Raw genomic sequence first — 17,168 nt, 5'->3', positions numbered from 1 at the left:
TGTTAGTGCACATGCAGGTGTTCAGTTTGCAGTTGTAGTTATAGTCCAGATTTGGAGTTGTATTTGGATCCCTGTGAAATGGCCTTCACCAGCAAATCTGTCTCCATTAATGCATCTGATATTGTTGCAAAAATGACTGTACTTTTATTTTCATACACTTTTCCCACTAATCAACCTACTGAAAGACTTTTTTTTATTATTATTATTATATATACATCATTGCTGTTTTTTTTTTTATTTAAATCTATCCACTTTCTGACTACTTTTCTTTTTATTTCTCCTGATCAGCCTGCTATAAGACTGCATTTTTATCAACATTATTATTATTATTATTATTACTTAATAATGTTCCTACTAATATGTTGTTGCTACATTGCTATTATTGTTTTGTTTTTTTTTTCTTTTCAATCTATCCACTTAATTCAGGGTGTTTGTACTAATCTGCTGTTGCTACTGTATTATCCTGAAATCACCTCTGAGTATGACGGCTTGTAAAAGTCCTAATGCATATTTTTCCGGATTTTGAGTTTCTGCAAGTTACAGCATTTTTGCTTTTTTGACTCACCAGTGATGAAATAGGAGCTGTTACTCACTGTTTATCCGCGTGTCAGTTCTGTGGCTTTTGTTTGCTTTGTTTTGTTTAAGTTTCGTTCGATGCTACACTAGTTTTGCCATGTAGCAATTGCACTGTGCAATATTTGACCGTATGAGGATGGGGGAAGTGTAACTCTCGGATGTGACGTCTTTACAGTTTGCGATAGTGTATCCTCTCTAGTTCTCAGTGACTTGGATGTGACTGGGCTCCGTCACATTAAGCGGGTTTTCCAGGCGACTCTTTTTGGTGAGTGTCATAATAAAGAGTTTATGGTGTATTGTCAAGATTCACTTTGAATTAAAAAAAAAAAAAAAAAAAAAAACTATTGCAGCAGTTTCTTATACACGTGTTTTTTTTTTTTGTTTTGTTTTAATTGTCTCTGCATTATAGATGACAAACGGTTCTTTATAGTTTGCTGTTTTAAGGTTATATGGTGCAGTGTAAAAGTTTGCGCACCCTTAGGACAATTACGAAAAAGAGAAATTTTTAACAGCAACAAGACATTACATGTGTGAGGCTTCATAAATGTTCTGTTATTTGTAACAGAAATGGTCAAAATATTGAGATTAAAATACCTTAAAGACATTGTTTAGTGATATTCATTATATGGTCTAATAACCTTTTTCATGGAGGCTTAAGTATTAATCAGTTTATTTTTCTATTTTATGTTATGTTACAGGATACACTTACTTTATTTTGGCTAATTTTCAATATGTATTTTTATGTGGATTTTTTTTTTTTTTTAAACAAATATTGGAAGTCCTACAGACATTAAATACTTAAAGGGCACACTAACAGAAATAAAACTAAAAAGAAGGAAGGATAAAAAGCACCTCCAAAGCACCATGAGATAAAATAAATTTAATAATAATAATTATATAATAAATTAGTAGTAGTAGCAGCCAATGTTAGCTGAATGCAGTGAAAACAAGGAGCTTAAAGTCATGGATGGACTGAATAAATAAATAAGTAAATGGTGCAGAGTTGAATAGAATCAAGGGGAGAATAATACAAGAGAAAGAATTTAATCCTTTCTGTTTAAGAGAGAAACGTGAGTTTAAAAAAGTGCACTTTTACACCTGGCAGGTGTTCAGTTAGAACAGCTCTCTGAAACACGTGAAGTCGACCTCGGGACCTTTTCAAACTGCTGCTCCTGCTGCATCACAGGGTGGCGTAACACACTCGGAGGAAAGCACTATCTGCCCTCTTCCGCATACATGAGCTCACAGAGGCCCATAGTTGGCTCATGTCTCTGTGATTAACAGGAGAGAGTATGCTGCCGCCTCCTCCTCCTCCTCCTAGACCATGTGCAGGACTCTTGGACTCCTGGTCATGGGATTTGATCTCATTTTGACCTCCTGATGATGGCGCCACCACTTTTCTGTTGCTCCACGCAGGAGCCCGGGCTTTCAAGCCTGCACTGTGAGTGTGTCAAATAAAATATAAATACTCATAACTGATGTGTAATGGAGTAGAGCATGTGTTGTGGGTTGCAGGATGTGGGCAGTCAGGGCTCTGCACATTGGTTCATGAGTAAGGGAGGCGGGTCTTGGATGTAGTAACCCGCCCCTGCGTGTAGTGTCACGACTGGTGAGAATAAACTACCAACCAAATGATATCCGCTGGCTGGGGTCCATTTTTATCCATGCACAGTTTCGGGGGTGCCATTACTTTGTGCATAACGTCACATGGGCTACAGTGTGTAAACGTGCACCTACAGGTTGACCTGTATGATCAGTGGGCGTGATGAACTGATTAGCTTGTAGTGTGTTATGTTTTCCACCAGGGGGCGCAGGTTGACTCCGTGTTCGAGAGGCATTCAATAAATCATTCAATTAACATGCAATTATTATTATTATTATTATTATTATTATTATTATTATTATTATTATCAGTAAATCTTTTATACAGTGCGTGCACAGAGCATCATCGGAGCAGCAGGGATAGATAACAGATAGAAGTGTGTGTGTGTGTGTGTGTGTGTGTGTGTGTGTGTGTGTGGTGCTGCTGCAGTAGCAGTGATGATGATGATGATGATGATGCTCGAACCGGAAAGCAGCACCAGCAGCAGCAGCTCCTGAATTCAGTGAGCGCCGGAGGAGAGCGGCAGGCTGCGGGAGCGCGCGACGCTTGGGTTGGGTTGGGTAGGGTTGGGTGACTCGCGGTTCCGGTTCGGTTCGGTTCGGACAGATGTCTCAGTCACGGAAACGGAAATGGCTTCCGGATCCAGCTCGAGGACTGCGCGAGGAGGAGAGCAAGAAGAAGAGGAAGAGTTCGTGCACGGAGCGCGCGACTGTGCGCGGAGATTCCGCCGCGCCTGGCGCTCCTCCGGGGCGCGTGTAGTGGGCGCGGGAGCGGGCGCGTGCCTGCGGCGGCGGAGCGGCAGAGGCGCGCGCGTGGGAGGCATGCTCGCGGGGTTAGTGCTGCTGCTGGTGCACGGTGCGCTCGCCAACCCCGGTAAGAGAGATATATACATATATATACATATATATAAAAATATAAAAAAACTCTTTTCTTTTCATTCTTTCTTTCTTTCCTTCCCCTCGGTCACACCTCAGCGCGTGAGGAAGTTGGAACCTTGATATAACAGAAAGGAGAAAAAAAAAAAAAAAAAAAAAACGCACCTGGTGATCATTTCATGCACGGTAGCGCGTGCACTTCTTTGTCGAATGCCTGCGATAATGTGTTATTAATAGCTGATAACTTAGCGACTAAATCCCACGTTTTCTCTCTCTCTCTCTCTTTTTTTTTTTTTTTTTTTTTTTTTTGCGCATTTCAGTTGTACCGCAAGCTTCCGTCATCACCATGGCTACGTCCCAGCACCATACAGCCAACTCCAGAATTATTGGCACCCTTCATAAAAATGAGTGCTCTGTACACACACCGAGGCTGATGTGCAGGTTCTGTAGAGAGCACCAGCACCAGCACCAGCACCCAGGCACTGATTTCACTGATTTCCCTTTCCGTTCTCAGGTTTCGTGCCTTCGCTGTAATTCACACCACCGATTCACAGTAGGGTTCAGATCCAGAGGGTAGCAGCTCGTTCACAGGGACCAGCACGGTGGATAAAATAATACCTGTGCCATCGCTGCTGGGGTGAAGTTTCCTGTAAGAAGGCATGTATTTATGTAACATTTATGGAAGGAGTCTCCAGTGTCAGTGCTTTGTAACAGTCAGAGGTAAAGCTGTTGTAAGTTTTCCGACATCTTCAGGACAGAGGACATGACAAGCTGCGTTTATTTTTTGTCTTATTAACTTCATAAGTTCACAGAGAGGCTGGTGAGGGAATGACTGTTTATAGCTGCTATAACGTAAGTGAGAACAGGAACCAACTCGTTTCACAGACATTAAATGTAACTATAAATGCATAACAAGTATGGCATGTCGTTCATTAATAAAATAAAAATCGCCGTTGTTGGTAAATTACTGTGGTATAAGAGAAATAAAACACTTCATACTGTGATAGATTTAATGAGCAGTAACTCGGTTTCATCACACCACCCTGTTGTGGATTATTTTCCTCCAACAGCATGACTTTTTTAAATGATTGTCCTTTTTAAATGTTTGTATGTATTTTATATCTCTTACCTGACATGTGCAGATCAACAAACATCTGTGTCTTTTGTACTGAAAACTCTGGTGATAAAAAAAAAAACGATAGATTTTTGTGTATAAATTTATTCACTATATAGTGCACTATTTGAGGTGCAGCCATTTTGCAGTGTTGTCCAAACTATATTATAACCGCATTATATACATTATACACTATTTCTGCACCACAGTGCCACAGTGCATAGCTGTTTCTTTCCCCTCGAAATTTCCTCGTCAGGATGGATACCATCATGCTGACTCCGTAAATAAATCTAAATAAAAATGTTATTTAACGACTCCTAAAGCCAACAGGTACATGTTAGTGGTACGTTTTTCAATTCAGTTCAATTCAATTCAATTCAATTTTATTTGTATAGCGCTTTTAACAATGAACATAGTCTCCAAGCAGCTTTACAGAACATAAGAAACAAAAAACATGCAAACAGTCCTAGATGTTAGACAAAATTATCCCTAGTGAGCAAGCCTGAGGCGACTGAGGCGACTGAGGTGAGGAAAAACTCCCTTAGATGATACGAGGAAGAAACCTTGAGAGGAACCAGACTCAAAAGGGAACTCATCCTCATTTAGGTGACACTGGAGTGTGTGATATGAACAATGTCCTTTCTGCATTTATGTATTGTCATGTAGAATTTTATGTGTATATTAATTTGAAGGTATTTATTACAGAGAATCGCTTCAATACTTCTGTAATTTTCAGGTTGCTAGGTCATTTCTAACGTTCAAATTGTTTATTTGTTTGGTCAAAGTGATTATAAATGTAGTCTCTGTTACTGCTACACCTACATAGCTCTGTATATAGAACAGTCTCAGAAGTAAATAGTGAAAAAAGTGATTGAGAGAACCATTTCAGAGAGAGTGTATGAGATTTTTAAATGTGTGCAACCTCATATTTATACCTCAAGGTTACAGGAACTAACCAAATGCAACAACAGTTTACGGATGGTGAAATTCTTTTTTCTTTTTTTTTGTCATGGAAGACCATATGAAATATTTTTGCCACATGTCTTGGAGCAAGAATACTATTTTATTATTATTATTATAAAAAAAAAACTGACATTCTTAAGAGAATGATTTTTGTTAATGAAAAGTTTGATTTATTTATTTATTTTTGCCGTTTGAGGTGCCAATAATTCTGGACTTTAGGATGGTAGTAGTATGTGGTTTAGGATGTATCCTGAATCCAGAGAGACCAGTATTAAGTGTGAAAGTCTGGGTTTGGTATTTTTTCTTTAGTACTGGACGAAGCAGTTTGTGTGAGTGTGTTTGTGTGTAACTGTAGAGTCATGACACTAAAACAGTGGCTGAGAAAAATCTGCTTTGCTTGTGACATATTTGTTCACTACAGCAAAATATTCAACATTGCAACCTCTACATTTATTGCTGACGTTCGCTGTAGTGCCGTGACTTCCTGGATTTATATACAATCAGTCTGAACAGAATTTAGATGAGTGTGTTACTGCAGCTGATTAAAGGTGTGAGAAGAATTTCCACAGGTTTAACTGCTCTGAATAAACCCGTTCACTCCAATCTCACTCATAATGGAAGTCTAATCCCGAATTGACATCGGACATGTCTCGTTAAGACCATCACACCAGCCTCAGCTCAGCTGCATTTCCGTTAGCAGCTACCAGCCGCAAAAAGATCAACAGCACACTTTGATTTTAATCTCTTTTGAGAAGTAGATCATTTGGAATAAGCCTAGCTTCAGACTGACCAGAATCCCACAGTCACGCTCTCTCTAATCCATTTACTCTTTCGGTTTAATGACCAGAGGTTTGAATTTGCGCTTTATACTCACATATTTAAAATGTTTATTGACTGAGTTTAACAGCTGCCCTTTGACTTCAATTATACATGATTTTGAAGTGAACGAGTCTTCTCTTCTCTTCTCTTCTCCGAGCAGGGAAACGAGTCGAAATCCTTGTCTGTAGTAATCACACACACTCTACAGATGAGTGGATAAAGTTCAGGCTGCAAAGCGCCAGAGTATCCCTTTAATCAGCTATACTCTGCTAACTTCTACCAAAATCACATACTACACCTTTAACCGCTGACTTGAATCAGGTGTGTGTGTGTGAGAGAGAGAGAGCAGGTGTGTGTGTGTGTGTGTGTGTGTGTGTGTGAGAGCAGGTGTGTGTGTGCTGTCGGGTCTCCAGAAACCGGAGCCGTATTCAGGACACGGTAGAACTGGGTCATGGTGCTGAGAGAGTCAGAAGATGGTCTGACTTTAGAGAAAACACAATGCTTTTTTCAGCATTATTTCTACTTTTATGTCCAAACCGTGATTGTAATTTTATTAGCTACTGTATAGAAACTTAAAACTAGCATGGAACAGTCACCACATGACGACAGCACTTATGGAAAGATATTTGTGCCACTAAGATTTGGATTTAAATTTTGTGCTTTGGAAACTGTACATGTGAATTTTAATCAATCTACAAAAAAAAATAAAAAAAATGGCTGCACAAAACATTTCAAATTTAGTGCAGTGCAATTTCTCGAATGCTGATTGAATGTTATGGAACATACGTGAAATTCATTATCTCTCCAGCCTCTCTTTGTTGTCTCTCTTTGTTGTCTCTCTTGAAGTTAATAAGTTTAAAAAAGGTATAAAAATAAGAAAAAACACACAGCTTGTTCTCTGTAACATGTTCAAACAGAGATCTATATCGGAAAACTTAAAGCTACAGCTTTACTTCTGACTGTCACAAAGTGCTGAAACTGGAGACTCCTTCCATAAATGTTAAATAAACACATTTCTGCTTACAGAAAACTTCACCATATCAAAGACTGGACATGTTTTTGAATCCGTTTATGTGGAGCGTCCGCCGTATAAGTCCATGTGAATGAGCTGTTGCCATGGAAACGATAACGGATTAGAACGAGAGCTGGACCTACTTATATAAAATTAATCAACACCTTCTGACCAATCAGAATCGAGAATTAAATAGTACTGTGATATATATATAGTTGCCAATTTATTAGCTGTATATACAAATAAAGTAGAACTTTTCCTATTCTGAATGTTTCTTAAGTTTAAACTGGTGATATGATGCCAGATTAGTGGACTTCAGGAGCATGTTTCGATTTTCCCACCATTCAGTAAAATCAATGAAGCCTCTCAGGTGATTAACAAAACATCACCTTGATCCTCCACTTGATCCATATGCATGCAGGTCGACATTTTAGTGACCTGTGAACTGTGTTATAGAGTTTGAATGGTCCATAAAGACAGGACGAGTCCATTCAGAAAGAGAGACAGAGCAGGAGCAGATGGTTGCTCACTTCGCTCTCTGTATCTCTGCCAGAGTGAAGGTTCGTAATTTTAATAAATGGGATTGGCCGGTGAAGGCGGGTTGCCTCTCTGTCTCTCTCTCTGCTTCATGACGGGACATTTACAGCCTGCAGCAGAATCTCTGTCTTCATTCAAACTAATGTGATTTTAAGACAGAAGGGAGAGAGATGTCCATTTTTTTCCCTCAAGATCCATCACTTGAAAATGGCGATAAAATCATTTTTTCACAATCTGGATCAAATATTCATGTTACATCTGCAGCAGTATCTGTCCTCAATGTCATCACAGATGTGACTTAGATATAACTGAAAGGCTGTGTGTGTGTGTGTGTGTGTGTGTGTGTGTGTGGTCCAGATCTAACAATGGTCCTGTAGATGAGTGTGTAGTTGGGTGTAATCAAATATCAATACATTATTTGGATTTAAGAGATAATGTGTTCTAAACAGATACAAATAAGAGGGTTTTTTTTTTTAAGTTTGTCAGAAAGATTCACAGTGCATTCGTTTAAGACTGGAGTTGTGTATCAGGACTGTTATCCCACAGTACACAACAAAAAAATCACACAAACTTACGGGTTTTACTTTAATATGAGCGAGCGGTCAGATATAGTTTTGCAGGACAAAGAAACACCACATTCAGTAAGGTGAATACGAACAATGCATTTGTAGCATTCATCCTTAGTACCTGCCTCATCAGGGTCTCAGTGGTTTAAATTAGCCTGCTAGTTTATTTATGTTTTGTAAAATAGAACCAACTGAAGTCATGGTAAAGCAGGTACAAACAAAAATAATAACCATGCAAGCCGGATTAAAAATCATCCTGCATACATCTCTGTTCCATAAAAAAAAAAAAAAAATGAAAAATTACAAAACGCCATTTTGAGTTTGAATATATACAGATACGGATATTTGGAGCAGTAAACAGATACAGATAGTGGCAGGTTTAGGAAGGTAGGAAGTAAAATCCTCAGTGTTACCAATCAGAACCCTTTTTTTGGAAGCTAAAACCTCGTAATTATCCAACAAACATTTGAAGAACCCACGACCCTCCCAATAATTGCTCATAATTTCTTCTCATTACCCAGAACCTGTCAGGAGTTTACATTTATCTATCTTGGTACTTGGTACACGTTTAGAAAACAGGGTTCTTTAAGGGCTTATTGGATAAGTACACTTTTTCAGAAGGAGTACAGTAGATTCAGAGAAGCTTAAATTAGCCATGTGCTGCACACGGCCTCGTACGTTCTCCTCAGTACTCCGATGCCAACTCCTCCACCGCTAACACCCACACGCACAAAAGCTGTTTCCTCCTCCATATTGAGAATAAGCACAGATTTAAGTCATACTGTAGAGCTGATATTTTAACATGAAGCCCAGACAAGCAACGACACGATTCAGCAGTGTCTGAACGCAAAATGTAGATATAAAAAATAGCAGTAAGTAGCGTGGCTTTGAATGTTTGCACTACTGGTAAATAAAACGGAAACAAATTCAGTGAGATCAAGCTGTAGTGTAATTTTCTAAATAGATTTTTCACACAAATTGAATTGTGATGCAACTGAGATTTTCCCTTTTTACTGTTGGATCTCAGTGTTGTATCCTCATGGATATTTTATAAAACGCAACTGAAGATTAAAAAAAAAAAAAAAACCTGTAGACTAGTTAGGCAATATGACGATGTAATATACATACAATATGCGTTATACTAGGTATCACAATAACCCAGTATAAAATGTTTTTATTTATTTATTTATTTATTTAAAACAGCAAATACAAATTCTGGAATCAGCTAATTTGACATTTTTGGATTTTAAAAATTGTAAAATGAAAAGATTTTTTTTCCCTTCATTATCACAGTTCATTAACTTTTGAAGACATCAAATAGATATAACACTGACTACATTTTAAAGCTTTATTTTTCAATACAACACTAATAGTTTGCTGGCAGGTTCTTAACAAACATGTGAGTCATGATATATAATGTGTATTGTAGAAATACATATTCTTTAAATATCGTGACCTATTTTTGGCCTAACGTCCACAGATTCAGTCCTGAAACACTCATTAATGCAGGTGCCTTCAGTAGGCCAACAGTCGCATGACTTGTTTTGTTTTTGTACAATAATGACACGGTCCTTCAGACAGGCTTTTAGTTCAGTTTAATATTAACTAAAATGAATTATGTATGGTGTGGTTCCACAGTTCATATTTCAGTTCATTTAGTGAGGTTAACTAAAGCTCTATATTTCTTGCTTGTCTTGTCCCTGGTGTGAACCTTCAGAGTGGACTGAAGTGTGAAAGAAATTACTGCGAAGCTGGAGACACGGTTGATGTAATCATATCATATTTTTCATAAGGCTGATATGAAGAGGCTTGAGATATTTATCTCTCTTTGAAGGAAAGTGTACGTGCCGACTTCATGGGTCGAGCTTGAGCAGCCTCAATATTTCAGATTTTTATAAAATCCTATATTGTATTTAGATCGATGTATACGTATATCCTAAAAGACGACACCTGTTGGAGAATAACACCTTATTTTCTGTTGTAGTATCTGTTTTTAATTCTCTGTTTCAGCCATTCTCAACCTTTTTTATTCTAAGCACCGTTTGTGGATAATAAGTGGCACTGTGTGATGCTGTTTAATAACGTCATTTGTGGCTCCATACAGTATTTAAGGAATTAAACACTCTGTGTTGTGCTTTTGTAGTAAAATAATCAGTGATGGGTGGTGTGATGAAACAGAGTTACTGTTTCCACCCTGATTTTGATTATTTTTATGTATCAGCATGTCCAAAAGTTCAATTCAATTCAATTTTATTTGTATAGCGTTTTTAACAATGAACATTGTCTCAAAGCAGCTTTACAGAACATAAGAAACAAAAACATACAAACAGTCCTAGATGTTAGACAAAATTATCCCTAGTGAGCAAGCCTGAGGCGACTGAGGCGACTGTGGTGAGGAAAAACTTCCTTAGATGATATGAGGAAGAAACCTTGAGAGGAACCAGACTCAGAAGGGAACCCATCCTCATTTGGGTGACACTGGAGAGTGTGATATGAACAATGTCCTTTCTGCATTTATTTATAGTCATCAAAAGTGTGTTAAATTTTTTAAAGAATGATGCACTTTTTATCCATTTTTGTTACAGCAAATTAGCTCATGTTATCATTTAGGTTAGAGCAGATATAAACTTCACTAGTTCCTTCACTAGTCTCTCTTTTGTCTCTGTTTTGAAGTTGATAAAACATAAAAAAACACCCCAGCTTGTCATATTATCAGCATTATATTATTTAAAGTTACAGCTTTACCTCTGACTGTATCAAAGCACTGACACTGGAGACTCCTTCCATAAATGTTAAATAAATATCTCCTTACAGAAAACTTTTTAGGAGGCTAAGAACCTTTTTTTCTAAGAGTGTAAGTACCAAGTACTAAGACAGTTTAGCTAAATTCTAGGTATTTCAGTGAGAATAATGACCAATAATTCAGATTTTGTACGACACACCCAGTTAATACATACAATCTTAGGAAATAAGGGTCTTCGTGGGTTCTTTAGGGGTTCATTGGATACTTAAGGGCTCTTAGCTTCCCAAAAGGGACAAGAGTGTACAGACCCAGATTCAGCCACTGTTTTAGCCTTCCTGGGCAAAAGGACACACAGCGTCAGTGCAAGCTGCAGTATCTGAGCTCAGCCAAAATTGTGCCACATTCAGTAGGTCACTCTCAGAGGGGTTAGATTGATGAGCTCGGCCGCATTAAATTGATCACACTTGTTTTAGCTACAGTCAGCTGGACTTCCTGATTCCCAGAGCTTCTCACAGAGACTCTACGTATATGGCAGTCGAACTGTAGGCTAGCATGAAGACTTTGTATGCTTATACGCTGACTTTCAAACAGTCGAATCAAATTTTTTTAACACATCTAATTTGAGCGGGTTCATCATTCACTCCCTATGTCAAGATCCCAAATAAAGAGAGACCACGTTACATGTACAATCTGATATATTTCCTTCTGGTTGTGTGTGCTACAGATGATTGAGATGAATTCTGTAAATAAAAGTTTAGTAAGTAAAGGAGTATGTAAAGGAGTTTTCATTGAATGTTCTCGATAGTATTAATGAGCTCTGAATAGATATAGATATATCAGAAAATTATTTGAGAACACAAAATAAATGAGTGTAGAGTGTGTGTGTGTGTGTGTGTGTGTGTGTGTGTGTGTGTGCGCGCGCTCACAAAGTATATGTAATAAAAACTTTTTCACAGTCTCTTTAAATGGTCACGGTGTTGGACCAACATTACCACAATGACATTAAGTCATTATTTTGCAACTTTGTCATTATTGAGTCTCACTAAATGGTAAAACAGGCTTTCACAAATTTAATACCTGCCCTTCAGTCATATTCATTTATACACAAAATCTCTGCAAATTATACTGTAGGTGCTAAATTAATCTACACTATATGGCCAAAAGTATGTGCCCCCCTGACCATCACACCCATATGTGCTTGTTGAGCGTCTCATTCCAGATTTATTCCCCTGTGTTTGCTGTTATAATGAGCTCCACTCTTCTGGGAAGTTTTCCACTAGATGTTGGAGCGTGGCTGTGGGGATTTGTGTTCATTCAGCTACAAGAGCATTAGTGATGTCTGATGTTGGGATGTTGAGGAGGTTTGGGGTGCAGTCGGTGTTCCAGTTCATCCCAAAGGTGTTCAGTGGGGTTGAGGTCAGGGCTCTGTGCAGGACACTCGAGTTCTTCCACTCCAACCTTCACACACCATGTCTTCATGGAGCTCGCTTTGTGCTCAGGGGCATCGTCATGCTGGAACAGGTTTGGGCCTCTTAGTTCCAGTGAAGGGAAATTGTAATGCTACAGCACACAGACACTTTCTGTACAATTCTGTGCTTCTAGCTTTGTGGCAACAGTTTGGGGAAGAAGCACATGTGGGTGTGATGGTCACATACTTTTGGCCATATTGTGTATTTCCATTGACTCCACCCTCTACTAAACACCGTATGCCCCTGGATTTTATATTTGTTAAATCAATCATGCAAAACAGACGATTTGAAAGATGCAATTCTCTGTAGACTCTGTTAGTAAATCAGTTCTGGTGTGTATTTTGAACATTGTAGATAGAGGTGAAAGGAGAAGAGAACCTGGGCCTGGTGCAAAGAAAACATCTAGTCTGTCTTGACTTTCTGTTAAAATCTCTGCAGTTTTTGTGGCTGCTGTCTGTGCTGCATGTTCAGACCTAGTGCTGAGAAATATAATGATGTAATATCAATATTGTGATAAATTATGTCACAATAAACATTTCTGAGATAACCACAGGTATCAGGATATCTTTTATTATATAACATTTTTACAGTTATGAACTCTACAAGTTTTGCACTGTATTGAAACTTTAATGTTTTTCCCTACTTTTTAGTTTTAAAGACATTAAATAAAATTATCAACTCATTTTTTTTGTAAAGGCAACACGTAATGATACATATACGTATTGTATCTTAGAAAGGTCTTTAAGAATCATAATGTAATATTTTTATCATATCGCTCACGTCTATTCGGATCTACGATTGCATATTGGCCTGAAGTAAAACTAGTGTGATCTTATGAAAAATACGGACAAGTACAAAACAATCGTGGTTGGATTTTGATCTAAATCATAAAAATGAGCGGGTATGAAAAGGTTCAGATGCTAACTCCGCCCCTAACCCCAACCTTAACCTTTGAACTTTCAAGCAAATTAAATCATACAATTTTTTTTAATGAATTTGCACATGTGAGACCAATTAACTCCATTTTCTCAATGTATCAATTAAGCGTCAATAAGTATGGATTTCAACATGGCAGCGCCCACGAATGCAGTGGCTACGCCGGGTCTAACTACAGCGGTGATAAATGTTGTTTCTCCTCTATGTTCTTCAAATATCTCCTACAACTGGTGCATTGTGTTATATTTATATTTACAGTATATTTATGTTAAGCTTGAATCACTGAATTGAATAATCTCTGCTGTGTGAACAAAGTCATAGACGTTATTAGACACTCAACACCAGTCCATTTTCAACACAAGTTCAGTTTTAATAAATGGCAGAGCAAGCTTTTATTTGACCTCTTCAGCGTTCTGAGTGAACTATCTGTGAACTATTGATTGGCTGGTGCTTTGGGAGCAGAGGTCTGTAATGTGGCTTTGGTGAGAGAATCTGCTCTCATATGCAGCACTGGATTCTGAATAAATGATGATGATGATGTGGGTAAAAATTCTCTCCATTTATCAGTTTATCTCCAACCGAGCAGGACTGTTAAGAAGGACAAGAAGGACACTTTGACAGAGGATGTGTGCAGAAAGAATGAAGTAGGAATTTGCAATATGTTGGGCTGCTCATGAGGTACTGCAGTGTGTAAGTATACACTCCAGGGAGATGGAAAGTGTGTCAGTTCCCCACTAGGCGTATAATGGGACAAAGGGACACCATGACCTTCACTGTTTCTAGTAAGTGGTTGTTATAAACTCAGGAGTGAAACCAGAGTGAGTGACATCACACACCTCAGTCTCTCCTGTCCTGTTCTCCTCACATCTTCTTCCCTCAGACTGAATCCCTGTAAGCCAGAAGAATGCATTTATCTAACTATAGTTCCTGTTTCCTCACAACAGTTTGCACTGTTTTGATTTAGTTGACCATGGTCTTGGCAATGTCAATTCAATCTATTAGACAAAAATCACTTTTTTTTAAAATATTATCTTGATGTAATAAATGTGTTCACCAAACATCTTTCATTTAGGCAACACACATCGAAAAGGAGAAAGACTTTGAGTCAGTGAAGGAATTTGTAAAGCATTCTGAACTTTAAACATGGGATATTAATAATCTTACTTTTGGAAACTTAAGTAAGAATGTATTGGTGGCTAGTTTTAGTTGAGCTTGTTTACTTAGAATGCTGCAGTTTTTGTCAGCTAAACCTAAACTAAACTTACTATAGCCAAATGAGTAAAATAAGTCTAAAACTATATCCAAAATAGGTGCCAAATTAACACTGGTATGTACTTTGTTCTGCCAATTTGTTAACACAATGTCCCTTTTGTGTATCACAGCTAACCCTTTAAGATTTAACTGTTCTTCTTTTATCTTAATTATTCAAAGTGATGTGCTACATTTTTAATGAGCTTCCTTTAGCCTGACATGCCTTAGAATCAGCCTCCCGTTTATTATGTGCCAGACTTGCAAAATCCTAATGAATGAATTGATATTGTCGAGCATGTCAAACAGACGTGCACTGACTTGTAAGAGAGTAGGCTGGATGGATGGATAGATAGATGGAGACCTGTCCCAGCCATCCTGCACAGAACCTTGACACATCTGACACATCTAGAAATATGACACAGTGCTTTTCTGTCTTTTAAAGGTGTCATTTGTTTAAACATCTCTTTTTTTCTCTATAAATGAGTGTGTGTTGCTGTGGTGTAAATGGTATTGTGCAGCAAAGCCTTGACAAAGTAAAAGTATGGACCCTGAGAAGATGCTCCTTGATGTAATGCTTAATGATCATCATTTTGATTCCTCCATTTTTTTTTCTTGAAATAACAAAATATTAAACCAGTTCTGTTCGGTCTATTCAAAGTGTTTTTAAAGGCTTTTTAAAATAATTGTGCTTTGAGTGCTTTGTATTGTTCAACAGAGCTATAATTCTGAGTGCCTGCTCCACAAAGAAACTTCCAGAATATATGACAGGAAAATTATAGCTTCTACCCTCTATAGGATCTGAACTAAAGTTCTGCATTGTAAAGATAAAATATTCCCAATATAACCATCTGGGTTTCTTCTCCCACAGATGAAACAAATTACGAGGCGTCTGGATCATTGGCATCAGCTCTGGACCAAGCAACCCTGTCCACCTCTTCTCTTCGGCCATCTGGTTTGCATATGACTGATGAGGATCCCATCTCGGTCATCCATTCTGATCCTACAAGTCGACAAAGGGACATGAGAGAGAAGTCTCTATCAGCCAGAACAGCTGTGAAACCACAGATCACTCTTCATTCAGGCTCCACTCTGGAGAGTCCCGTTAAGGGCACCGACCAACCTAACCATTCACCTGCAGAAGGTTCTATTCAGAGAGCAGAGCCATCTTTTATGATCCCGTCCTCTGCTTTGGTGCACATTAGAAACCAGTCTTCTACTTCAGGTTTGGTGTTCAGCACACATACAATTACCAGTTTTGTCCAATCTCAACCAGCATCTCGTACTGTACCTCCAGTTGCCACTGACATCATGTCATCATCATTAGCAACACCACCTTTGCCAATGTTACCTTCACCAAAACTACTATCATCATTATCATCAACAGTGTCGCCAGTGTTAAGTTCCTTATTATTACCATCTTTATCATTACCGTCATTATCATCTTCAGATTCAGCCTCATTATGGCCACTTTTGAAAGAAACAAAACCAGCACGTAACCACCCTTACATATCTAGTTCTGTTCCAATATCAACTAGCCCAGCCATTGGTTCTTACACACTGTACTCAGATAAACCACTTTCTCTTAAGAATACGTCAAACGCCTCAGTAGAGTATGATACATACATGCAATTTAACAAGCCATTTGTCCAAAGCCCAGTGTCAAAGGCACCCTCCGAGCTAGAGCCTAAGCCATCATTATCCCCAGTTACACATGTCTCAGGACAACCATCACAAGTACCGACTTCATTGTCTCGTAACCCAGGTGGATTTTTTGTCTGGAGGACCACTAGAACAATGTATGATCACGGAAAGCTGTATAGTTATATTTCATCTGTATCTACAGTCCCACAGGATACATCAAGTGAGAGCCAAATGCAGTTACATGGCTCTAAAAACAGCATGTTTACAAATGTTTATGAAGAATCAGCAGCTCAGTCTTCTAAAGCTCAAGAGCAGTTGATCCACACCAAGGCAGATTCAAGTGTGGCTTTATCCTTAAATGAAAGGGAAATAGCGCCTTCAAGTTCTTTCATAACCACTCGTTTGATGGTTTCTCCTACAGGTTTGTCTGAAATACATAAGAACCCAACCTCTCCAGGGTACAAATCATTTCTAAGAAAACCAACACAGCAAATTCCAGCTGGTTACCTGAATTTGGAAGAACCATACTCCAATGACAACAACGAATCTCTGGTGTTATACAGAACATATCTGACCACACAGGTTCCATGGCAAGCCAAAAATAAATCACCTAGAACTACATCTCTAAACTCCCTTTTGGAGACAGACATGACAACTGTGGATTCTCGAATTGCACCTGTCTCTTTTTCCAGAATCCATTTGTCTGGTCCAACTGATAAGCCAACACCAGTGAGCTTTCTGCAGAAACCTGTCTCCTTCTCAGAATATACAATGCCTAAAAAGGAGTTGCAAGTGCAAACAGCTTCTGCATTTACTGAGTACATGCCGAGTACAAGTCTTCAGGAAACTAGCACTAACAGAACTCTAAAAACTCATGGTACTGAAAAGATAGCAAAAGGTTTTTGGGATGCGCCACCAACCAACATCCCATCAACACCACTCATGACTCACAGAATTGACACAGTCTCTTCTGAGACTATAGCAAGAGCAGTGACCTTGTCTAAACCTTTAATATCTGCCATCTTCTCCAGCTCTACAGCAAAACAGGTGGCTGATAGTCTGT

At 38.5% G+C, this 17,168-nt stretch overlaps 1 protein-coding gene across 1 annotated transcript in view; it reads left to right on the top strand.

The window, feature by feature from the left end:
• The first annotated feature begins 2,323 nt into the window (after window positions 1–2,323).
• kiaa1549lb (KIAA1549-like b) overlaps window positions 2,324–17,168 on the top strand; it is a 60,631-nt gene continuing 45,786 nt past the window's right edge. Inside the window, exons 1-2 of the mRNA XM_053235072.1 lie at window positions 2,324–3,052; window positions 15,333–15,686. Of these exons, the coding sequence (XP_053091047.1) occupies window positions 2,809–3,052; window positions 15,333–15,686 (598 nt within the window). The 5' untranslated portion in view covers window positions 2,324–2,808. The remainder of the gene's footprint in view (window positions 3,053–15,332; window positions 15,687–17,168) is intronic.

The sequence above is a fragment of the Pangasianodon hypophthalmus genome, chromosome 6, assembly GCF_027358585.1.
Source record: "Pangasianodon hypophthalmus isolate fPanHyp1 chromosome 6, fPanHyp1.pri, whole genome shotgun sequence".
Classification (NCBI taxonomy): Eukaryota; Metazoa; Chordata; class Actinopteri; order Siluriformes; family Pangasiidae; genus Pangasianodon; species Pangasianodon hypophthalmus.
This window is presented reverse-complemented; position numbering and strand designations above follow the sequence as displayed.